This window comes from Octopus sinensis, linkage group LG4 (assembly GCF_006345805.1).
Source record: "Octopus sinensis linkage group LG4, ASM634580v1, whole genome shotgun sequence".
Taxonomy (NCBI): Eukaryota; Metazoa; Mollusca; class Cephalopoda; order Octopoda; family Octopodidae; genus Octopus; species Octopus sinensis.
This window is the reverse complement of record NC_043000.1, coordinates 85645903-85672122: the sequence shown is the minus strand read 5'-3', so window position 1 is coordinate 85672122 and position 26220 is coordinate 85645903. Positions and strand designations below refer to the sequence as shown.

Below are 26220 nucleotides of genomic sequence, written 5' to 3'. Positions count from 1 at the left end.
TGCTACATTTTGATTTCAGGAAAGAAAAAAAATCTTAAAAGAAAAGAACGATTAGATGAATTTCTTAAACAGCAATAAATATAACAAAAATAAAAAGAAAACAAAAAATATAAAAATATTAGTTCAGTTTTACCATAAACTTTCTTTGAAGAGCGCCGTCTTGGAGCACTTTCAGGAGTGTATATATGCATCTTGCCTCTGTCAAAAAGAAAAATAGGAAACATTAAATAAAATTGTAAGTAAACATTTAAATGTGACAAATTTTGTAATTTATGAAATATTTTAAAAACTTAAAGTTTAACCTAGAGATGTTAATTTACTCAAGAAAATAATTATACATACACGTTAATTGAGAATGAATCAAAACTGAGGACTGTACTATGACATTTACATTTACAATATTGTACAAATGAAATATTGAACAAATTACTAGACTGAGACAGTCTAAAATGAATTTTGCATTTTGGTTGACCACATAAATTATGTTTGCTTAATTTTCTATAATTTTAATTGTCTTTATGTTATTATTTTCATTTACATTCAATTTAAATACATTTTATTCTTTTCACTTGTTGTTCTTGATGTATTGATAAAGGCTGAGAAATTAATTGGACTTGATTTAGGATTGTTAGAATTTATTGTGTTAGAATTACAAATTTTTTATCAGTTAAATTTACTTATATTTTAAACACTATCATGTTTTTCTAATCCTTTAATTTAGAAGAGTGATATGTAAACACTAAATTAATTTGGTTATGGGAAAATTTTTAGAATTAGTAAATTACAGGGGGTCAAATAATCTTATAAATATACTAGAATGTTAAAAAAAGTATTTATTACCTTAAAATTAGATAAAACAATTTTCTCATTTGTATAACTTCTTTCACAACCAATCTGTCTTTTACTCATTCTTCTCCTGCCACCAAACACCCAGTATGTACACTCATCCTGCACCTCTTATGCCAACTCTTTTTTGTATCTTTCCTTTACTCTCTCCATTTAATGTAAAGTGTGACAAGAGCAAGCAAGCAACCAATAAATATCAGCTATTATAAACATATAATATTTCTGATTTATTACACGATTTCAATTTCTTTCATCCTTTTATTGATTTCATTCATTAGACTTTGGTTGTGCTGAGATACTATACTCAGAGTTTTAGTAAATACTACCAATTCTAGTACTTAAATCAGTCAGCTACATATTGATCTATATCTCTTGAACCACTAAGAAAACCAGTAAACAATAAAAACACATACAAGTGGGAGATGTTTCTGAATTGTTTCTGTCTACCAATTCTACTAACAATGTATCAGTCAACCTTAAGTTGAAGTAGAAGTCACTTGTCTCAGGTGCTGTGGAGAGGTATCAAATCCTACAACACATGGTTGCAAAAAATGAACTTTTTAACTGCACAACTATACTGGCATCTCTACTATTAATATATAGTTCCTTTATTTGGTGTCTCAGTTATCTGGGCATTTATAAAAATTTGACCTTTGGTTCAAAATTGTTGGTTATAAATAGGAACCTTAAGGAGTTTAGTTTTTGATTAAAGGAAAACAATGTTTCTTACCTTATTATTCCTGTTTCATCACCTAAATGTGTTAACATGTACTCAAATGGCTCGGGTTGCACTGAATACATATCCTTAAGGGTTACCACACACTCACCTAAGAAATAGGAAAATGAAAATTAAATTCCTCAGTATTAAAACTATTTGTAAATCTATTTAGAGTAGGAATACCATTAAAACCAAATATCTCATTTTCATTAATATTTTAAAATTTAACTTTTGAGTAGACTCACAATTATGGTCCAACATATAAAAAAAAAAATCTCAAGTTATTTCAGAAAAGAGATTAAGTTAGACCAACAGACATTATTAGTTTTGTTCATGGTAATATTCCCAAGAAGATAATTTCAGAAGTATTTGCATAAAAAAGAGAAGAGCATACTTAAGCAATTGTTGATGAGAGAAGACCTTAAAATTAATTATTCTAGAATAGTGGAAAAGATCTAACATGCCACCTGGTTTAACAACACCACTTAGTCCTTGGCTGCCTTTAGCAGGGTTCACCCTGTTGCAAGAATTCAAATCAGATCTCTTGTTCCTTCCCAATACACATTTTCCCTACAGATGGTCCAAGCTGGACATCAGCTACATGAATTTCACTTGTTTGGGGGGAGTCTAGTTTGGGTCATTACTCTGTTGAGTAATGTAAAATAATAAAAAGAACCTTTAAATTCTCTTAGATTTAACGTTTGTTTATTTTTCAGATTAGAAATTTCTGAATGATGATGTCAGCAGCCAGAAATACTGCACCATGTTCAGTCAATATGAATTGCTGCAAGTGTAATTTCAGTAATGTAATAATGTTTAATGTAAATTGATGAGGTTAATTATTCAAAAAGTTTAAAGTAAATGACAATTAAAATTTGTATTGAGTCTGCTATACTACAATTATGAAACAATTTAAAACTAAAGTTAAGATGTTCTGGAATCACTATTTTCTCTCTTGTTAATCATCATATAAAAATGAATGAAAATGTTTCTTAATAAAACTGAAATGAGAAATAGATAAACATGATTTACATTTCTTTGAAGCTGAAGATAATTTTAGTTAGGCATGTAGAAGCAAGCATCCCAATGGCAATATTTTTGTAGCATGTACTCATAATGACAGTGATGCTAATGATGATAACTGTGTAAGTTTCTCTTTCAGAGAACTATCTTCTAATTGTTTTAAAGTAAAAAAGACAAATCATTGATGTATCTCTCCTAAGCGTCACTGATGAAAAATAGTAGAAAATCTAGTGGTGTTTAGTGAATTTAATCCATATTTGAAGAATAAGACAACTCAAGTAAATGAAGAAAGCTACTAAAAAAATTAATGTCTAAATAAATTCTTCTTATTTAAACATCTGCTACAAAAATAAAAGGATTAAATGCTTTTTCAAAAATTTCTAATAATTAAATAAAATGTATAATGAAGTTTAATAAATTTATTAAAACCATTGTTGAATATAATAATAATAATCCTGTCTACTTTAAGCACAAAATCTGAAAATTTTGTGGGAGGAAGCTAGTCAATTACATTGACACCAGTGCTCAACTGGTACTTATTTCATCAACTCTGAAAGGATAGAAGGCTAAGTTGATCTTGGTGGAATATGAATTCAGACTATAAAGACAGATGAAATGCTGCTACATATTTTGCCCAGTCAGTGTGCTAACAATTATGCCAGCTTGCTGCCTTGTTGATTTAAATCCTTAAAAATGTTTTAGCCCGAAGGCCACAGCCATGCTGGGGCACCACCGCTGAGATTTGGTGATAATAATAATGTAAAACGAAGCAAAAGAAAACTAGCAACTTAAAAATGGCACAAATACCATATGATTCATGGTCACCATCTCTTGTTCGGATGGCGATTAATATGTGCTGTTCTTCTAGGTAATCTCGGTCACCAAATATTGGATGGAGCTGTAAAAATATGGAAAAGAAAAATGGTGAGTAATGAAATATAATTCACAAAATATACTGCAGTTACTGATAAAAATAAAAACAAATAATTCAAAAATAAGAAACTAAGCTAAAAATATTACAAACAAAATATGTATTAACTTCATTAAAACAACACTTGAGTCTCATAAAATTTTGTTGCAAAGACTCAACTAGAGACTTCATTATCACGAGGTAGTGTATTTCGGATAAGTCAGCAATTCAAGTTAATGAAATACATTAGTGTGATGTCAGCATTTGCAGCAGTTAGTTGTTTCTAGTATGTAAGCATCTATTTACAATTGTGTGGGTTAGGTCATTTAAGTGTTTTGACTAAAGATACATCAATACCACTGACAGAATACGAATCCACTATAATTTCAACTGCTTATATTGTACTGATTACCATCTGCACTTCCTTAACTGGAAATATCCCATAACCATTAATGAGTCATAGAGAGCCTTTCAAAGGCAATACCAATGTAATGTGTTAAAAAGCAAATCAACTTGTTTACAGTCATGTATGAGAGAGAACAGATGTGAAATGGACTTTGCTTGCTAGACCTAATCATCCCTTCTTTTTGGAAATAAATTTGTTTCTTTCACAATTCAAAGCTTGTCTTAATATTATATGGAAATATATAACAATAAGTTAGTGAGAATAGAATATCTAACTAAAATATAAGCATACACTATTTAACAAACAACTCAGTTGATATTTGCTATTTATTTGCATCAAAAGGAGTGTGAATTTCAATAAAAATATTGTTGCTATGATTGTTGTGACTTAAAATATAATAATAAATTGAAATGGTTTAATGCTTACCTCAGGAAGTGAATCTTTTGTCCATTGGGGGCAGCAGAGACCAGCAATTTCCGCATAAAATGTTTTGTTAGGATTACTACTAATAACATCTAAATAAAAAGAAAAAACCGTCAGTTCATTTTGATATTAACATTTTTATTAATTGCAATAATTTTATAACTTTTCATCATAACAGAAGGGAACAAATGAAATGAAAGAATATTTTAGTAAATGTCTATTATGCTTATATTTAACAATCTACACACACACAAGAATAATAGCTAAGAAAGTTATTAACTAAGGATGACAAAAATATCATTTCAAGTATAGTTATAATAATAAAATTGACCTTATGGGCAATAAAAATTATCATAAAAAGAATCAATCATAAACAAGAAAGGGGAGAAGATATAAAAGTATTAACTAGGAAATTTAAAACAATTTTTAATGACTTACTTGGAAGACAATTGGAATAGAACTCTAAAACAAAATACTGGCTGGAACATGTACGAATCTATGTTGGAGATAAGAGTTATAAAACTGTTAAATTTTATTCAGTTCTATAGAACGTTAATGATAATAATTTGTGCATGCAATGTATAATGAACATTACAAAACCACATTAATTAGACTATATTACTTATAAAAAAAAAAAAGCAATGTTAACAATTAATTGTGTATGTAAATATAATCAGCATTTCCAATCCTTTTCCTCAAGACAATTTGTTGCCATCATATCTAAAAACATTGCCTCTAACCAACAGATTTTCATTCAGCTGATGTAATACATAATAATTTCTTGTTTACATAAAATAGTCATCTAATTTATACATAGCAACTAATTCTTCTAATCTACAGCTCTGTCTCAGCTCAACTGGGCATAATCTTTTCTATACAGTCTTTGAAGCATACAACTTATTTGTAGGCATACATCTAAAATACACCAAACTGCTTGTGTCCTTTTTTCGTTATTGTCCATTTTTGAATTACAACAAACACAAGCAGTTTATTTTAGCTATGTAAATATTTATAGTTGTCACACTATGACTTCATCACCTTTTTTATTTATGCTATTATTTGAGTCTCATATAATTCCCACATCATCATTGTTTAACGTCCACTTTCCATGCTGGCATAGGTTGGACGGTTTGACTGAAGGCCAGAAGGCTGCACCAGGCTCCAATCTGATCTGGCAAGGTTTCTACAGCTGGATGCCCTTCCTAATGCCAACCACTCCAAGAGCATAGTAGGTGCATTTTACGTGTCAGTCAGGCCATTCTGGCAATGACCATGCTTGAATAGTGCTTTTTACTTGTCACTGGCATGGGAGCCAGTCAGGTGGCACTGGCAATGACCAGGCTTGAATGGTGCTTTTTATGTACCACTGGCATGAGAGCCAGTCAGAGAGTACTGGCATCGGCCATGACAATGATTTCACTCAACAGGTCTTCTCAAGCACAGTTTATTGCCCAATGATTGAAGGGTACTCTTAAATGGGCCAGTTATGCTACACTGGCATAGGCCATGGTTACAGTCATTTTAATAATAATGTTATTTACATAAAATACTAATTCCTAAATATTTCCCCAAAGCCCTTTGTGTGTGTGTGTGTGTGTGTTTGTATATATATATATATATCACATACTAAAGAAACTGTGTAGTATATATTATAGTTATTTGAAATGCATCTATAATGAAAATGAATTTATATTTGATCTAATTTATGATATATAAAACAATATATACCTCTGCTTGGACAAGATCAAAGATAATGCGGACAGATGTTTGATCAACCAAAGATTCTCTGTTGGTAATAAACTGTGAGGCTATGCCAATATTAAAAGAACTGAATACTGGCCGGTGATCACTGCTCAATATATCGTCGGCACAGCCTGGAATTAATAACAGAGAATGATAAAATAGGAAACTTTAATATTACTATTAATAATTTACTTTATGTAGCAACTAGCAAGTTAGTGTACTGATAGATGGAGGAAATTAAAGATTAAGGATATATTAGTGGAGAACTCAATAAAAAAACAAAACAAACTATAACCTCATTAATACAAGTTGGCAATATCTTTTCAGTTGATATGAAGTTATAATAAAAAAAAATTGTTTTCTATTTAGAGGTGTAAAAATGACACACTTAGGTGAGCTGACTAAGGATATAGTTAGGTTTAAGTGAAAATATACAAGGTACGTTTACAGAAAACATGAAGAAATGCGAATGATAAATTTCATAAAAGATGCAGAAAAGGAACATAAATGAAAGCCTTTTATTATCTAGTTTACCCTTGAAGCATTGTAATTTTAATTTACAAATAATCATCATTTAGACTGGCATTGAGATTAGGAAAAAGTCAGTAAAAATGTCAATTGATTTGACTTTCATAGCTAGTTTAACCCTTTAGCATTCAGATTACTCTATCAAAAGTAATGTTTGTTTATTCACATTGTTTTGAATTAATCCTGTTTGAAATTTCAATGATGTAATAGTTTCTTTTTTGAATGACATTGTAGGGGAGGTGTAACAGGTTGGATCTGGCTGGTTTGAACATAAAAGAGGTAAAGTATTTGGGTCAGGTATAGCTTGATTAAATTCCACTTTGGTTTTTGATAATGTGTCAATTAAAGATTCAGTTTTAAAATAAATAATGAATTTATGAAAATATTTTGTAGTAAGCAAAGAAATCATCATCATCATCATCATCATCATTTAACGTCCGCTTTCCATGCTAGCATGGGTTGGACGGTTCAACTGGGGTCTGGGGAGCCCGAAAGCTGCACCAGTCCAGTCAGATCTGGCAGTGTTTCTACAGCTGGATGCCCTTCCTAACGCCAACCACTCCGAGAGTGTAGTAGGTGATTTTATGTGCCACCGACACAGGTGCCAGACGAGGCTGGCAAACGGCCACGCTCGGATGGTGTTTTTATGTGCCACCGACACAGGTGCCAGACGAGGCTGGCAGACGGCCACGCTCGGATGGTGTTTTTATGTGCCACCGACACAGGTGCCAGACGAGGCTGGCAGACGGCCACGCTCGGATGGTGTTTTTATGTGCCACCGACACAGGTGCCAGACGAGGCTGGCAGACGGCCACGCTCGGATGGTGTTTTTATGTGCCACCGACACAGGTGCCAGACGAGGCTGGCAGACGGCCATGCTCGGATGGTGTTTTTATGTGCCACCGGCACAGGTGCCAGACGAGGCTGGCAGACGGCCACGCTCGGATGGTGTTTTTATGTGCCGCCGACACAGGTGCCAGATGAGGCTGGCAAACGGCCACGATCGGATGGTGCTTGTTACGTGCCCACAGCACGGAGGCCAGTCGATGCGGTACTGGCTACGGCCACGTTCGGATGGTTTTCTTATGTGCCACGTGCCACCGGCACTATGTTTATTAATTGGTTTCAAACAGACCCCCCCCCCCCAAGAATTAAGGAGCAGAAGCAAAATGTAGAAAAGACAAAACTACTCAATTCCATTGATAAAGTAAATTACTTTACAACACTATAATTTGTCATCATCATTATTGTCTAACATCCACTTTCCATGCTAACATGGGTTGGACGATTTGACTGAGGTCTGGCGAACCAGATGGCTGCACCAGACTCCAATCTGATCTGGCAGAGTTTCTACAGCTGGATGCCTTTCTTAATGCCAACCTCTCAGAGAGTGTAGCGGGTGCTTTTACGTGCCACTGGCACGAGGGCCAGTCAGGCGGTACTGACAATGGCCATGCTCAAATGGTGCTTTTTATGTGCCACCTGCACAGGAGCCAGTCCCATTTTCATTTTTATAATTGGGAAATATTTTTAAATGTTTCATCAGCTTATATGTTTCCAAATGGACACAATCATCATTCATTTAGAAGCGATATGTTTAATGCCTTGATGAGCTAATACCAAAGGTCATCCAAATCATAAAACTAACTAGCAGTAGGTTGAAATCTCCACTTATGTAAAGTCTTTTTATACTCAAGTAGAAAACACGTTAACTGGAAATTAAATTTAAATGGATAGTTGTTTTTTTTAAAGATTCAAGAACAACAACTGCCACTGCCATGAGTTGGATGGGTTACAACAGTCTGCATCATCTTGTATGCACAGTAAAGAAAACTGTCCAAACTTTGGTATATGGTATGTTTTACAAAAGTAGATGCCTTTTATCATGCCACTACCACTCACAGTAGAGAAATTATCTTCTAGAGAATGAATTAAAGAGTCTCCTTTACTATTTCCTATTTGAAGTTACTGTGCTCCATCCAAGTTAGGTAACTTGCAACGAGAGTCCCTAGCTTGTCTGTATGGGGGCTATGGGAGAGAAGTGTCTCCATGGGACAAGGCTACCTAGACTATTTATTGCTATAGCAGAGGAGTAACACCTTGTAATAATGATAGTAAAGGTGTTCAAGCTGTCTGTAAAAGAAAGGTCAGTTTACTGTAGCAGTCCAGTCATGCTTAACTGCAAACTGAGACTGTTAACATGATAGTGGTGGTACTGAGATTAGTTGCCAAGCCATTAAGCCCAGATGAGTCACAACTGTTAAAGCCTACCATGATGTTAAGAATACTAGTTCTCTCCATCAAGCTATAAATGTGAGCTTCCATTAGACAGAGAGAAAGAGAGAGTGTGGCTTAATGTAGTGGTTTATTACACTGAAAGCTGTCAGACTAGATAATGGAGAGTAGGTGAAAGTTATATATAAGTTTATATTTAATATACAATAAAAGTTTTCCCTTACTTGATTTTCCTCTACTTTTATGGTATAAAATCAAATTTTAGAATAGATGAAACAGTAAACTTAGTTAATTTTGATCAATTTTATTTTCCAGTAGTTATCTGTTTTATGTGAATATTTGAAAGGATTAGCAATAATGGCTATTTTGCCCTTTAAATCAAACTTAATTGCATCACACAAGTCTCAATAATTTATGCTTTGATTTCACTGACAATAACTAACCACAACTTAACACATTTTATCAAATATACACTATTTGAAATATCAATGAACACACAATGACTAACTTAAGATTTCATTTCATACACATCAAAATATTTGCAATTTCAATTTTTAAAAGTTTGTTTACAAGTGTGTAATAACAAATCTTGATTAATAATAACTGAAATGAATACAATTTCACTTACCGTATGCTATATTTTCTATAAACGTTCCAGGATAAGATCGCCACATAACCCTATCACACCAGGAAGGCACATTAATACGATCCTAAAAAAAAAAAAGGAAAAACAATTTCTGTAAAGTGTATGTAAAAATAAAAATCTATAAAATTAGAGAGGACAGAAATAAACATAAGAAAATAAATAAGCTAGGATTCTGCCCTGACCTCATAGAGGAGACATGGTTTCTGGATGCTGTAGCAAAGGCAACTGGTGTAGGAGAGCAGAAGCTCTAACTTAAAAGCTAATACAGTGTAGGACACTTTAGTCCTGCAAAAAACCCCCCAAAAAACTACCTCTCTAGTGTTAGTAGCATAATAAAATGCATCCATCCATGCTGTAAAGTGGTTGGCAATAGCAAAAGCATCCAGGAAAAAAAATAATGTACCAAACTGACATGTTAGTGCTCTGTATTATAGTGGAGTGACCAGGTGTGAACTCCTAACCATGAGGGAGAACCCTTCAAACATCATCAAATATAATTACTTCAATTCTTCCTTTCAGATGCAGAAAACAGACAACAAAGGACCCATCCATCCAAAATTTTTACAAAATTCCTGTCACCTGTGTTTGTATAAAAAAAAAAAATAAAAAAAAAAATGTGAGAATGCTACCTTTGGGACCACTATAGTTATGATTTGCAGCTGTATTCTTTATCTGTGTAAGTTTATGACTTTCAGCAATTTAAGACAACGTACAACTTACATCATTGTTTATTGATATGAAAAAACTATAAAAATAAAGTTTACATATATAATAATCAGCTTACTCCAGTGGTTTTTTTCACTTTCCTCCAGTTATAAACCAATTTGCCTTTTGCCCCTCGTTCCATTCTGTATGTAGGAAGGAATGTAATAGCCTCTTCACCTGTTAAAATAGAAACAAACTACCAGTTCACACCAAATGTTGCTTTATTTAAACAATATGCAGGCATCTAAGAAATTGGGTTTCATATATTATACATTTCATTTTTATTATTCTGTCTAAGATTTCTCCAAGCTGTTTTGAGCCTCTGGTTCCATCTAGGTCTTATTTGGAAATCAGTACTCATTAAACCATACACCACCACCTAATGAGCTTCCATGGTTTCCATCTAACAAATTTTACTTATAAGGCTTTGGCAGAAGACATATGCCCAATGCAGTGTGAATGAACCTGGAATGTGATCATGAAGTGGACTCTTTTACTGCTTAGCAATATTCAGAAGAATTTATGAAATACTGATAATTGTAGAAAATGTTAAAAATATATTTGAAAAACATGATGTGTTGTAAGATATTTTATATGATGGGTAACTTTGCAAGTATAATTTTGCCACCACGGGTAATATCAGAAAATATGGCATACATATAATGATCATAATGTAACTTTTATCAAATTTGTTGATGCTTATACCAGATGGTGAAAAGAATACTAATTTTCAAAAGAAAAATATTTTTAACCTTAAAATTACTCCTTATTTCTCACTTGTACAACTCCTCCCTCATAAATACTTATTTATTCCCTCTCCTCCTCTTCTGTTCCTATGATTCTTTCTCTCTTACTTTGTGTGTGTGTGTGTGTGTATTGTGGGCATTCTTTTACTCATTGCATGCCACAAAACCTAATGTGAACTCATCCTACATCCCTTGTGTTAACTCAATCTGTATCCCACTAGTATTCTCTCTACTCTTTCCTCTGTATGATGTAAAGTGTGACTGGAGAAATCAACCAACTTTTATATCAAGTATTATTATATAAGAAAGGATTAACAATATATTTTCCTCTTACATTCATACCACTTGTATTTTGACATTCTTATCATGACAATTCACAGATTCATTCCCTAATTATCCTCACACTCTTTAGGAATGAGAATGTAATAATGTAATCTCCATTTAAAGCATTATACATGTCCTTGATGATTATATTTTCTGACATGATATGCTACATAAAAAAGAACTCTATTATAATAAACATCAGTTTCAGATCAATAAAAGAAAAAATGTTATTCATATATTTTCGATAAGTCAAGTCAACTTACGGAATCCAACAAAGGCATCTTTACAATCCTGGGTCATTTTAAGCTGATCTAGAATAAGCAAACTATCAATGTCTCCTTCTTGTAGCTTATTCAAAACACACTATAAGGGAAAAAAAAGGTGAATAAGTAACTACTATAAAAGAAAACATTTTATCAAGGATTTTGAACCAAGTTCTACGTTTCTTCTAAACTCTTTAAAAATAAATTTGAAGCATATTTTCATTCATGCCTAAGGCAAAGCGTGCAATTAAGATCAGTTAAAATAATATTTTAAATACTTTATTTTATATTTTTACTTCTTAATCTCAAAGTAAAAAGAAGAAAATTTATTCAAATAATTAAACTTCATAAAAAACAAAGCACGTCAACAAAATTATAAATAGTAAAGTTCATTTCTGAATTATGATACATTTTATTAATTGGTGATATTAAACTATAATGATTTGTCACATTGGACTAAAATGCTGTAACTGTATGGTTTAAGCTAATACCCTGTCTTGTGTCAGAGCATATAAAATTGAAAGATTTAGTGAAATGCTAGTTTTTACATATGGCTCTGTATAAGGGACTCTAACTAAAACCATGTGTTCAAAAATGTTAGCAGAGAGTTTTGGTATATCTCTGAATATCTATAATGAATTGCTAAAAGGTTAGAATAAATGCAGGAATAACTATGTAGTTAAGAAGTTTGCTTCCCAACCATATAGTTTTGTTTCAATCTATGACATGGAAGATCACAAAAATATTTGGAAATGAATAAAAGGAACATAGTTCTTCTCATAGTCAATTTTTTCTGTCATCTATTATTTTCATAAAATTTTTTTTTCTGTACAGGATATCTATCACTAACATACTTTTGGAAAAATATCTAAATTCTATAACAATGTTACTGGTGAAAAATCAAACAAATGTCTGAACAGACATTCGACTTGATGTGGCCACCTCACTTCAATCTGACAACTTATTCTTTTTAAAGGCTCCTTTATCTTTTATTATCAATATAAAATTTAAAGCCTTCATTAAAGAATTTAAGAAGTTTATATTTACAGGAAAATAAATGAACTTAATAATGAAAGGATTAATGAACAGAAGTATATAATAATGAAAATCTTACTGAATAAGTATTCGATTAAAAAAGGCTTTCACTTTCTATATATCACTTCTCAAAGTGTTTGTTTCGTTAGTAGAATTAATTATATAAATATTCTTATTTCAAGTAATTATTTTATTTTAAGTTTTCTTATATCCTGAATTCTGCATCATCAACATCATCAAATAGTAATCAGGTAAAACAAAATGAGCCATTAATATTTGCAAAAAATAAACACAGCAGTGAAAATATATACAATGATTTCATATGGAGCTTATTAATATTAGTCTTTAAAATTCCTGGTTAGCATGTAAGAATGTTATTAACATTTATATTAACAATTGGTACTTAAATATAAATAATAAAACAAGGAAGAATTGAATTTATAATTTACATGGATGTTTTCTTCAACTCGATAATTTAAATCTCCAAACCAAAATACGTGATGGAATTGATTTGTTACATCAAATACATTCAGGTGTTTCTGCCCTAGAGATAGGCCTTTTATAATATCACGATAGTTCTGATTGCGTCTAAAATAGAAAGAAAGACAGTTGCATATATCCCATTTTTGATTTGTCTGGTTCTTTTATTCAGGTCATCTTTATTGCTGCTTCTACTATAGCTGTTTATCCTGAGATATTGAAACAAGAAATTAGGTCATCTGAGCAAGGAAACTATTCATCTCTTCTTTCCAACTGCTGTTTATCACTCTCTTCAATATTTTCAGATAAAAACGATTACTTCACTTGTCACACTGATGTTTTTTCTATCCTCAGTAACAACTAGTGCAGTCCTATTTCTGTATTGCCAGACTTATGAGGACATTTCCTATCCTAGTGTCATTTCTACCATTGAAAATTTGAATGAAAGTAAAGTTGTTGCTCTTAAAAAGAAAATCTTCGACTATGACTTGTATAAAAAGCTTCTTATTAATAGATGCTAACTGTCATGAGTTAGCTGGAACACAAGTTTCTTGTCAGGTCACTTTGTCATGATAATGTTCATAGAGCTCTCTTGTTTTTAATCATCACAAAATAATCTAATAGCTTTTATTTCTATTCCATCAAACTCAACAAATGTTTACCCTCCCTCCAACATAATGCACTCTCAAAATCTTCCATCTAACAGGAATGTAGGTTACTCTATACATTCTGCAATGTGTACTAGATATTTCAGTCTGATTGAACAGTACTAAAACACAGCCACCATACATCTCAATTAAGCAAATTCCCAATAGTTCATTTCTTCTCCTCTTAAACAATACACAGCTAAACCATCAAGTGCAAAGAGCTTAAAACCTTCAATAACCTTTCATAGTAATGCCACTAATCTATAGAAAGCACAAACCCTCACATTGCTCAAACTTATGTGAAACTTGCAAATTTTAGATTGTAATATACTTGCATGAGTACTTTCATTCAATTTAATCATAACGATAACAAATTTGTCAGCATACTTGCTAAAATAAATACATGCGCACACACACACACACACACACAATACATATATAGTTCAAATTTACAGTAAACAAAAGACAACGACAGGTATAGTAACAACAAGCAGGTGTATATATATATATGTGTGTGTATATATATATATATAATACACACATATATATTGTGTCTGTATAATATATACACATACATATATATATATATATATATACATATATATACTATTCAAGCGTGGTCGTTGCCAGTGTTGCCGGACTGTCACCTGTGCAGGTGGCATGTAAAAAGCAGTATCTGAGCGTGGCCGATGCCAGTATTGCCTGACTGGCCCTCGTGCCAGTGGCACGTAAAAGCACCGGCTACACTCTCAGAGTAGTTGGCGTTAGGAAGGACATCCAGCTGTAGAAACTTTGCCAGATCAGATTGGAGCCCGGTACAGCCTTCTGGCCTGGACAGTATATAGATATATATATATATATATATATATAGAGGTATGTATATATATCTCTCTCTCTACACACACACACATATATATACACACGTATGTATGTGTATATATATATATATATATATATATATATATATATATACACGTATGTATGTATATATATATATATATGTATGTATGTATTTATTTAAGAAAAAAAGAAATAGAGAGATAATTAAATTAGAAATTATTTATTAATTATAAAATTGGACATCATGTCTGACAACTGTTTCGATCCAAGGCTTTAGAAATTAATTAGCATAATTAAAAAATAGTAAAGCTGAATCTCATTGGAGTTGGCTAAAGACATACCATTACATTTTCATGTCCCAATGTTAATTAACTTCTAAAGCCTGGAATCAAAACAGCTGTCAGAGATGATGTCCAATTTTATAATTAATAAAGAATTATTAATTTAATTATCTCTCTATTTGTCTTTTGTTTTGTAAATATATATAAACTCCGGTTTATCTAGTTACCTGACAGTTGAATATCAATTTTAATACTCAATATTTCTTGTAATAGGTATCAAACCAGTATATTCATTGGAAATTATTATCCCTTATTGAGGTTTGCAATCTGTATTTGAACTTGTGTGTGTGTGTGTATAAAAGTTTACAGAAATGAAATTCCAAACCACAGTTGAAATTGTATTTGGTTACCTGGCTAGTCTTTCACTCCGTGAAGCAAGGTGTGAATTGATAAAGCATATGGACGTTCCGTTGAAGTACATGGATATTGCCACAGCACCTTTATTACCTGAAATAAATTCATATTCATTCAATATACATGTGTAAAGCAAACATACTTTAATGAACAAAAACCATATTCTGACAACATTATAAATGTCTCAAAATCTCTGCACATCAATTTATCTACTGTTCAAATATAGTAAATCCTCGAGTATAATCTGCATTTTTTCCCCAAAATTTAACGGTCAAAATCCCTAGCGTGTACTATATACGAGTTTAAAACGAAAAATATTTTCTAAGCAATGTCTGAGTCTCTATTTGCTGTCTGGCAATGTATATTCAGATGCATTTTGTGATGTCAGGCCCGAAAATACCTTAAGCTAAGCCTGAAAGCAATGAAGTCATGAAAGAATCATCCATAACTTGCAGTAAGCAACATTAATTAAAATAAAAGTATTCAGAACACAGAATAACATGTAACAAAAACAATTTGCAAACATATTTACATTCCCATATAACAGTTAAGAACACCACAATTATTGTATTACGCATACGCGGAAGTGTTTGTTCAACTAGGTGCTGCCTGCTTAATTACGCACGACTCAAGTTAGAGAAGGGGTGCGTATTATACACAAGGTTTAGGTTTTTCAGAAGCACAACCCCCTAAAAATCCCCTACATATTATACTCAATGGCGGACTATACTCGAGGATTTACGGTATGCTTTTAACTGAAACTGAGGTAAGCTAATCACTCAAAAATTCTAGATATTTGATATGTTTTTTAGGATAATAAAATGGTGTATATAATATTAAAAATGTAAAACCACAAGGAATTAAAATCTTTATGCAGTTAACATCGTCATACACCTAACTTCCAGTGTTAACTACAGTCAAATTTTTAGACTCTTTTTTTTTTCATTATCTACTGCTTACTTTTCACTTGACAAAGATTTGCAGCCTTTTTATAATATTTGATGGACCACTGTTAGTAGATCTGTTGACAGTAACAAAAATACTGCATTTCATTGGTGTCTTGGCTGTTTAGCATTCAACAAACATGTGATTTAATTCTTGTAGGGGATTTTGTCCACTTTTTACTGTCTAAAGAATATTTTTTACCACATAATACTATCTATAGTACCATCTGCATTTTCACATCTTTTTAAAAACATATATTTCTCTTAGATTTTTCTAAATGTTTCCAAACTCTTTCCTTAAGAGCCAGTAAAGATATTAACTAAGCAATCATCCTGCATAACAGAACAAACATACACACACTGAGAAGTTCAAAATATGCATTGTGGTAGGAGACATAATATTATTCCAAATAGTTAATCAATTAATATAGAAGGTGTCATACCTAATGACTGGCATGGTAGTATCAAAGGTAGTATTGAGTAAAAAGTGATGGAACTAAAGATAATAGGGTGAATTGTGTAAAGGGATTTATGGGGCTAAACACCATTATAAGTGGTGAGGGAAAGGGACAAGAAAGAAGCAATAGACTCAGATGGAGAGGAATCCCGAGAGAGTCACTGAAGGAGGGAGAGTTGGGATTCTGTTGTATTTCTTTCACTAAATTCCCAAAGGACCACACAAACAACTATATTTTCTTAATAGAAGGATCCCTTAAAATTTTTGAATTTTAATTATCTCATTAAAATAGATAAAATTTATTATCTATTTATTTATTAACAAAAAAACAAGAGAATATACATTTGACATACGTGCAAAAAATTACAAAGATTATCTTTTTTGAATATCTGACCTATCTAATTTACCAATATAATTAATGGATTATTAGGATAAACCCACCAGTTTATATTATATATGTGTTATGAAAGTTGGAGATCAGTACTTATATTATAAAGTTATATAACCAGCTAAGAACACTTAATAGAACAGAACTTCTCATATTTTAAAAATAACAAAATATAATAAAAGAATTATGTGCCAACTTAGGTTCAATATCATTCAAAATGATATGGCAGTAAGAGCTGTATAAAGATTTTACAAACATAACTGATACAAGACATTAGTTTAATAAGGTGTCTACTTCCATTATTGGTAAGGATTTCTAATGCTTTATCCTTACACATACTGTGTTTGCAAAAATCCAGCTCAACTTCGTTAATTTCTATTAACAGAGCACTACACTCAACTGTAAAAATAGTACTTCTGTTTTAATAGTTGAATACCCTAAGCACAAAATTTATATATGAATTAAATTAATCCCACTTTATCAAAATATAATGTAAACAAATTGTACTGTTCATAAAGTTACAGTTGAAAGGATTTAGATTTTTACCCAGGGCATTGGCAATTCCTGTTTTTACACTGCTGTGCTCCACATGACTTATTCTGTGTTGATGTTCTGCTTTTGTAAAGACAACAAGACGTATACCCCATAGGGAACAAACACATACCTGGAGAAAAAGAAAAAGAAGAATAAAAATGAAAAAATTATGAGAAAATGCTAGATACACACACACACACATGAATGCATATATAATCATTATATTCAAATCTTTAGTTGACAGTTTACATTTCTTAATTAAAAACCAATATAGAATTTTTCTAACCATACTACATTACCAACTGGTTCACAATTCTCATAAGAAGTAAGATAATTCCTTTTCTAGTATTTTTAATCGCTAAGAATATTCTTATCTTATATCTATTAAAAGGGAACAAATATCAAACTAATGAATAGATGAGTTTCAGAAAGTGACATAGAGTTTTATTGCAAACAAGTACATTATGTATAACAGTAAGAACATTTAAAGATAAGTTTCACTTCAAGTAACAAATAAATTTTACACATAAATCAGCATAAACAAGGTTAAAATATGCTAATTTCATAAAGTAATTAATTCACAGACTTTTCAGAAAGTAATAATTAAGAGCATATACTTGCTTGATGTTTAATTATGACTGTAGACTAGTGAGACCAAAAAATAAATTTGATAATGACTTATACCTAATGACTTCATTACAATTTGATATATAAATATCTCAAAATATTGTTTTTTTAAAAGATTACTATTCTTGCACCGATTCAATTCCAATAAATAGTCAATAAGTAAATTTAAAAATAAACATACGATTTCAGGATCAATAGACATTGAAAGTCTGAGTTGAGCTTTTAGGCAGTTGACCCAATCTTTTTCAGTTAATGAACTCTCCTGGGTTCCAATTACATATAAATCATGAGGAATTACTCCCATTACAAGGGGCTCTCGAATTTTTCCTGCTCCTTGACATCGTACCCAGCTATTAAGACTTTCAGTAAATGGGGCAGTACCTGTGTAGAACAGAAAAATAAATGTTATCTTAGAATCTTTTAAAAGATCATTTACAAACCAATGTTAAACATTTTTGATACCTCATAGAGTTCTGTTTCTGACTGAATTGTTTAAGAAATAAATATTTATAAAGCAAGATGATTATATTATACTTTGATTAACACCATTTACCAGTAAGCCAGTCAATATTTATTGACTAGCTTACTGGTAAATGGTGTTGTTTTGAAGACCACCTTTCCATGCTTGCATAGGTTAAATGAAAAATGTTGAGGCAGATGCACTTCTTATCACCAACCCTTACTTGTTTCCAAGTAAGTTAATATTTCCTCTAGTCCTTCATAGATGTTAGTTCAATGGCCAGACATGTTTTCATGGAAGATTGCAAACAAATCTCAACACATATGGCGGCATATGTTTACAATTAGCACATGTCAAGACAGGGAGACCTGACACATACCCCACCCCCCACATACAATGGGCTTCTATCAATTTCTGTGTACCAAATCCATTCCTAAGGCTTTGGTTGGCCTTGGGTTATAGTGGAAGGCATCCACCCAATGTGTTGCAAAGCAAAACTGAATCCGAAAGTGCATGGTTGTGAAGCAAAGTAAATTATTTTCATACTATTTTTATAAAACAATATCTTGAATAATATATATGTTGTCTAATATTCTATGATGCAGACATTTTTATTAGGGGAATAGATAATAATTAAAATTTCAAGAATTTGAACAATTACAGAAGTGTTTAAAAAGGGTATTTTATTTATTTACTGAAATTTAAAATTAATTTATTTCATATTTTAATAAATAAAAGGTGAAAGAAAATAAACAACTGAAACAGTGCCAGATTTAGATGAAGAGGGGCACAAGGCTATTTCACATGTGAACCTCCTTACAAAAGGCCTACGACAGTGCCAGAAATATTGTACAGTTTGGCTGAAGCGTTCTTACATTTTGAGACATTAGGCTTCAGCTTAGCAAGCCTATAAGTAAATTCAACACAGAAGGAAGAAAAAAATTAAATTCTCTGTCAACTGATAGAAAATTATGCTCACCCATATTCCATGTTCCAATAAAGATAGATACTTGATCTATTTCTTCTGCAGTAGAATGCATGCTCTTCATTTGACATATATGTTGACAAAAGTTTTCTCGGGCATGTACACTTTCAAATTGATAAGTAAATGTCTTTTTCCCTTCTATTACAATATCCAGTCGACAGTTATCAGTTGATTTTTTGATCAGCTGCAAAACTAATGAAAAAATACAAACATGTAGAATGATGGTTGTAAATAATATGCATGATTTTATACAAAAATTGGAGAGAAATAAATGAAAATAATGAGGATAAAATCTAGAATCTCTTTTATTGATTAACAAGATATGAGCAAATCCTGATAACTAATTTAGTATTAATTAATTTATATTGATATAAATGGCGGTGCCCCAGCATGGCCACAGCTCATGAGCTGAAACTGGAAAAATCAAAATCAAAATCATATAAGAGAGTGCATCATTATTATGCTTAGAGAGCTAAATTGGCATTAACCATGAAATTCAAAGTGTAAATGGTATCCTAGGTATTGAATATGGTGGAGTCTTTCATTACAAAATTCTGGGAACATTAAGTGAGAGAAAGAAAATATCAGCCACTAAAAGAAAGAAGTCAAAATAAAGTATGTCCAACCTCTTTTATTCCGGCACTTTGCTAACATATAAAATCAACAGATTAAGGTTCAACTATATAATAGACAAAATTAGAGTTGACTATCAACTAAGGGGAAAAGAAACTCCAAGTTAACCCTTTTAATACCAACCAGCCTGAAATTGCCCTTGGTTCTATGATACAAATTCCCTCTTTTAAAGTGATCTACATTAAAACCTTCCAGCAAAATTTCATTTATATTCCAAACACCAGCTTAATGATGATTTAGTTGTTTTACTAAATTCTTCACTATTTTCAAAATTGGAACAAGGATAGTATATTTCATCATAAATAAGGTAACAAAGTTAAAAAATAAAATTCAAGGAAACTAGATGATAAAGGAAAAATGAAAAGCACAAGAATTTTTTTTTAGTAAAATAAGCAAAATGTGAAATATTTAACCTTTCTGTTACTGTTATTCCACTGAAATATACTGCCTTTGTTTCAATTAATTATGAAAATAATGAAGAAGTTAGTGAAATAACTTTGTCAATGTTAAGCTGGTGTTGTTTTAAATTTAGATCACTTTAAAACAGGAAGTTTCTATCATAGAATCAGAAGTGGTCACATGTGGGTTGGCATCAAAAGGGTTCAAATCCTGGTGTATGCATGTAGTAATAGGATACAGTATGAAATAAGTAGCATTTAATAAATAGTAGGTTAGTAAATCAATAAAAATAATCAAAGCTTAGAAGCATAAAAGCAAAAAACGAAATTTGAATGTCAATCGATCATCCTAATAAGTTTTTGTTCAGAAAAAGATAACTCCTATGCCTTCTTTATACACTTCACCTCACATGTGTTTGTCTCTGTAAATGGAAGATAGAAGATATGGAGAAATTGGGATTAGAAACAAAAACCTTAGGTTCTAATGAATGAACAAACTCTACAACATTTATTAACAGTTTCTCTTGTTTGTACATCTCTCTCTCTCTCTCTCTCTCTATATATATATATATATATATAGATAGATATACACACACATATGTATGTATATAAAATCTGGTGACCCTTCAGCTAACTTTAATCATATAGTGCTTTTTTAATTTTTACCACAGTACTTCAAATTTCATCTCATTTACAACCTATGAAAGTAATTGACAAGTAAGATAAACCTACAATTAGAGGTTTCTGGAAGAAATTCAACATAACGAATGTTGTAGATATATAGCTAAGTATAGGGCCAGACTGTATCCATGATATAAGTTTTTCTCAAGCAAAAAGTCTGTATCACATCAGAAAGATATTGTGACACTTGCAAAGGATACAGAATTTGAAGAAGTCATAAATAATGTGACCGAGTTCCTCTTGAAATGTTTTTGTGTTTTTATGTATCTATATTGTACCATGTATGTTTAGAAATAGTTGTTTGCAAGTATAAAAGTAATTGTGTTGTTTGTTTTCTGTTGTTTTCTTATGCTTCTTTTTTTTTTCTCAAAAAGTTTGTAGGAATGCAATGTCACTTCATATGAAAAATCAATAGGAAAATTTATTTTGCATTACAGAATTTTGTGTTATGGCCAGAATTTCAGGAATACATTACTTCTGTAAAGTGAGGGATTCCTGTATATGTGTGTGTATATATGTATATACACATAAGTGTATATTGAAATACATACATATGCCTGTATATTCAAATACGGACATTTTCCTACCTCTCTGTTTAGGAGGCACAAGCACTTACACACACATGTACAAACATAATGGAAACTTCCACCTACCAAATTCAATCACAAGGTTTTGGTTGGCCTGATGCTATAGCAGAAGACACTTGCCCAAGATGCCATACACTGGGACTGAACCTGAAACCATGTAGCTAGGAAGCAAGGTTCCTAACCACACAGCTATGCCTGCACCTACAAAACTGTATACATAGAGTGCAGTACTATTTGTGTGACAAGTTTTCTACAGCTGCCACCAACTGCCACCTGTTTCCAAGTCAGATAGTTTTTTCCCTATTTAACAACAGACAAATGTATGCATAGTTTGTAAAGTGCAATAAAATATTTTGCTGTAAATTAGAAGACAAGCTTGATGTTTTGAACAGAAAAGATGAACTGTTTCCTCACAGTAGATTAGTTATAAGCAGAGTAAGAGGTTATTTAAGTCCTAACCACTATTACCATATTTACTTGCAATGCTAACAACCATTTTGATCTTGATGTTTTGCACTGAATTTGTTGTCTTGTAAATAAGTAAATATAATTGTTATTCCAGCAACTTAACATTAGCAGAAAAAGAGAAAGAGGACATCAAAAACCATCTAACTTCATAACTGAAGCTTGCAGTGAAAATAATTTGAGACCACACTGTTTTCCCTTTGAAACTTCAAGTACCACTTAAGCACTCTAATTACTAAGGGGGATAGTGCTAGTTAGAATATCAAGAAGAATATAAGTGCTTGCACAGAATTTATGAAACTGTTATTAGTACTGATACTAAAATGATAATAGTTTTAAACAAAAGACTAGTTGTATAATGCTTTACTTCAGAAATGGATGATTTCAAGAGGCATAATTAGTTTCATACAGGAGACAAAAAGAGAGGAATAGATATTATAAGCTAGTTGAAGGACTGTGTCTGCTTTTTAAGTGTTATGAAATATTGAGGATGCACGTGGGAATCTTTGATGCTCATGTCTTTCTAAAAGTTGTTTCTAGAAAAAGTGAAGCAAAATAATTTCAAATAGGAATAAAACCAGTTTTGCCGATAATTTACAACTGCAGCATTCACTATTTGTTATAAAGAAAACAACATGCCAAAATACAGAACAGAAAAAGAGAAACAAAAAAACCCCACTTTGTTGTTCACACTAAATATTTCATGTGCACTGACATTTAATATTAAACTCTTGAACTCCTGGTATCACTAACTATTTTGCAGCAACTTTACACTCAGCATTTAGATACATTTTTTCCAATATTTATTTGCATTTTGAATAAAGATATGTTTTGAAAAAAAGAGAAAGTAGCAGATTACTTTTTTCATGGGAGAATGTGTTACTAGCATCTAAAATATCTTTGGAAGGTTTTACAGCAAACAAACGGCCAGTTTGAACATCAACTTTTAATGTTACTCGACCCATTGGTTTTCCATGTTTCACAGCCCGAACCTGAAAATCAAAAATGACAGTAATGTAATCACCATTAATTTTATAGCTGTTACTTTTACATGCTAACATAGTTTTCCTTTTAAAATCTCTATGTTGGAGCACAACTGACATTCAAGTAGAAAATATTAGGATTCTAGTAATAAGACTGCAATTAATTACTCATTAATTATTCTAATATATAATGAGCATCATTATTTTATACATTCATCCTAATTACAAGGGTATATGAATAGATTTCCTAAAAGATATACATTAAATAGTCTTTACTCTTTTATCAAGAGCACTTTATCTATTTAAAATATTTAAATTCTTAAATCTACTTCTAACCAGCCTACAAAAGTAAGCAAATGGTAAAAGTACTGGAATATTATGTCTATTGATTGCCTATAGCTGGGTTACTAGCATCCTAGGACTAGTGAAGAGAATAACCCACATCAGCTACATTGCTTCAGTAAACAATAAAAGTAGATTAAAGAACACTTGCAATAGAGAATGAATAAGATTGTGATAACTAGGCTGGTGTGGCTGATGTTTAGTTCTGAACAACTGTATGCTTTTACATGATAGGAAAACGTAAGTAAGTAGGAATTTCATAAGTTCAAGTGTAGTAGGATAGGCAAAATATTTAATATTAGATTTGGGAAGAGAAACACTATGTAGAGGGAGTAATAGGAATGTATAGCTTTACATACAGAAGGAAGTTACCAAATTCAGAGAAGCTATTGTAATAACAGTAAAAAAGAAAGGAGGACAAGGGTTAATAGGCCACCAATTATGAAATGAGCTCACACAGGGAATGAGAGTAGTGGCTCATTTTAAATATAGCAACAATATTTTTGTTTGGATATAATTATGAAATTAACATGAACAGTAATCATGTAGCTACTTTATTTTTAGTTGAAGTATATTACGAAGAATGTTTTTTTTTATGGGGTTTAGTAAAGAATATGTTAGAATTACTCCATTCCAGAAGGCAAGTCAGAATTTTCCTTTGCTAATACAGATCTATTTTCTCTTTTGCTTTCTTGAAAATAAGGAAGAGGACTTAGTTACAGTTGAAAACTATTACATTGGTTTTAGATGAGCTACATGAAAACAAAGTGCTTGGTAAAGAGTCTTCAATGAGAGAATGAAATATAAAATTATATACCAGCTGATGAGTAGCTTTACAAGGTGTATTCTTGACTTTATATGTCTAATTTTGAGCATTAGGCCCTCAAAGGTATACTCTTCCTTCCAGTTTCAGTTGCTTTAGATTTTGTAATACAAAAAGAATGAGTTATATCATGTGTCTACATCATTTTTTAATGAGGTATTTAATCTAATTATGAAGTCCTCTAAAACCATCATCTAAAATTCCAAAATGGCATTTCCCTGATTGATTTTTGCTTCCAATAATATAACACTGCCCCCCCCAACTCAGGTACTAACTAATTAGTCAGTATAGCTACATGTACAGCTACTAGTTTCATTCCATAGTAGAAAAGCTGGTACTCAAAGACACATATAAAATAAATATTCAAATAAATGTTCACTTTATGCATAGAATGAAAAATTAAAATATATGAATTAGAAATTAAAAAGAAAAAAGTCATACTTCAAATATTGCTTCAGGAATTGGCTGTTGTGGAACAGACTGTAAAAAGGGGGCAGTTTTCATCATATCAAAATCAATTTCTGTATAATCTCCATGGCTTCCTTGATCTTTTATACCATAGTTTTTCAAGAAATCTTGAGCCTATGAAAGTATATAGCAACATTAAACACATGTACAGAATAGAGAGTAAGTTACCTAATTGACTTTATTGGAATGACTTTCAAATCTGACTTCCAATTCCAACAAAATTATAAGGTTGATAAAATGTAAGACTTTATTTTTAGTGTGCATTTATGTCATTTGGTATTTCCACAAAGATATTTATAGTATACTGCAATTTAGATTATCAAGGGTGCTATCATTGGTATCAGAAAAATGAACTGCTTTAGCAGTTTAACTTGAAAGGAACTGTTAAAGAGTTTCGATATTTACCCCAGCTTGCAGATCTTCTAAAGCTGCTTTACACTCATTGAATTTGTTGGACATTTCCTCAACACCAAAATTCTAAAATAGATAGCAAATATTTGATGAGGAGAGAGAGAAAGAGAGGAGAGAGAGAGAGAGAGAGATAGAGAGAGAGAGAGAGAGAGAGAGAGAGAGAGAGAGAGAGAGAATTTAACTGCAAGAGAAAAATACCTCGGCCTCCAACTCTTTCCATTTCTGTTCCTTGGGTACGTCACTGAAGAGATCTCTAACTAAACCCATTTTCAATAAGAAATTGTCGAACTCTCTAAAAATAAAAGAAACCATCAGATGTTAGATCATATGTATATATATATATATATATATATATATATAATATATATATATATATAAAACTGGCACTCTGTTGCCTACAACAACAAGGGTTCCAGTTGAACCGATCAATGGAACAGCTTGCTCGTGAGATTAACATGCAAGTGGCTGAGCACTCCACAGACACATGTACCCCTTCATATACTCCTCAGAGTGTGACAGGGCTGGCCCCTTGAAATGTAAGTACTTCTCAGTTTTGCCAGGTGAGTGAACTGAAGCAACATGAAAATAAAGCGTCTTGCTCAAGGACACAATATGCCACTGGGAATCAAACACATGACTCTAGATTGCGAGCTGAATACCCTAACCATTAAGCCATGTGCCTTCATATATATATATATATATATATATATATATATATCTATATATATGTATGTATGGGTGTGTGTGTACGTGCGTGTATTTATGTGTCTATACACACACACACACACAAATATGGAGCATAGAAGATGCTCATACGTGGA

General features: G+C 31.7%; 1 protein-coding gene across 2 annotated transcripts in view; it reads right to left on the bottom strand.

The window, feature by feature from the left end:
• LOC115211133 (phosphatidylinositol 3,4,5-trisphosphate 5-phosphatase 2A-like) overlaps positions 1–26220 on the bottom strand; it is a 93762-nt gene that overhangs the window by 19591 nt on the left and 47951 nt on the right. For both annotated transcript variants that reach the window (XM_029780079.2, XM_029780080.2), the window contains exons 7-24: positions 25598–25691; positions 25394–25465; positions 24962–25102; positions 23232–23364; positions 19603–19800; positions 18345–18544; positions 17549–17666; positions 15210–15306; positions 13001–13139; positions 11517–11616; positions 10263–10360; positions 9461–9542; positions 6055–6200; positions 4765–4822; positions 4330–4418; positions 3395–3485; positions 1577–1673; positions 134–198 (exon numbers count right to left, since the gene is read on the bottom strand). In XM_029780079.2, coding sequence (XP_029635939.1) covers positions 134–198; positions 1577–1673; positions 3395–3485; positions 4330–4418; positions 4765–4822; positions 6055–6200; positions 9461–9542; positions 10263–10360; positions 11517–11616; positions 13001–13139; positions 15210–15306; positions 17549–17666; positions 18345–18544; positions 19603–19800; positions 23232–23364; positions 24962–25102; positions 25394–25465; positions 25598–25691 — 2018 coding nt within the window. The remainder of the gene's footprint in view (positions 1–133; positions 199–1576; positions 1674–3394; positions 3486–4329; positions 4419–4764; positions 4823–6054; positions 6201–9460; positions 9543–10262; positions 10361–11516; positions 11617–13000; positions 13140–15209; positions 15307–17548; positions 17667–18344; positions 18545–19602; positions 19801–23231; positions 23365–24961; positions 25103–25393; positions 25466–25597; positions 25692–26220) is intronic.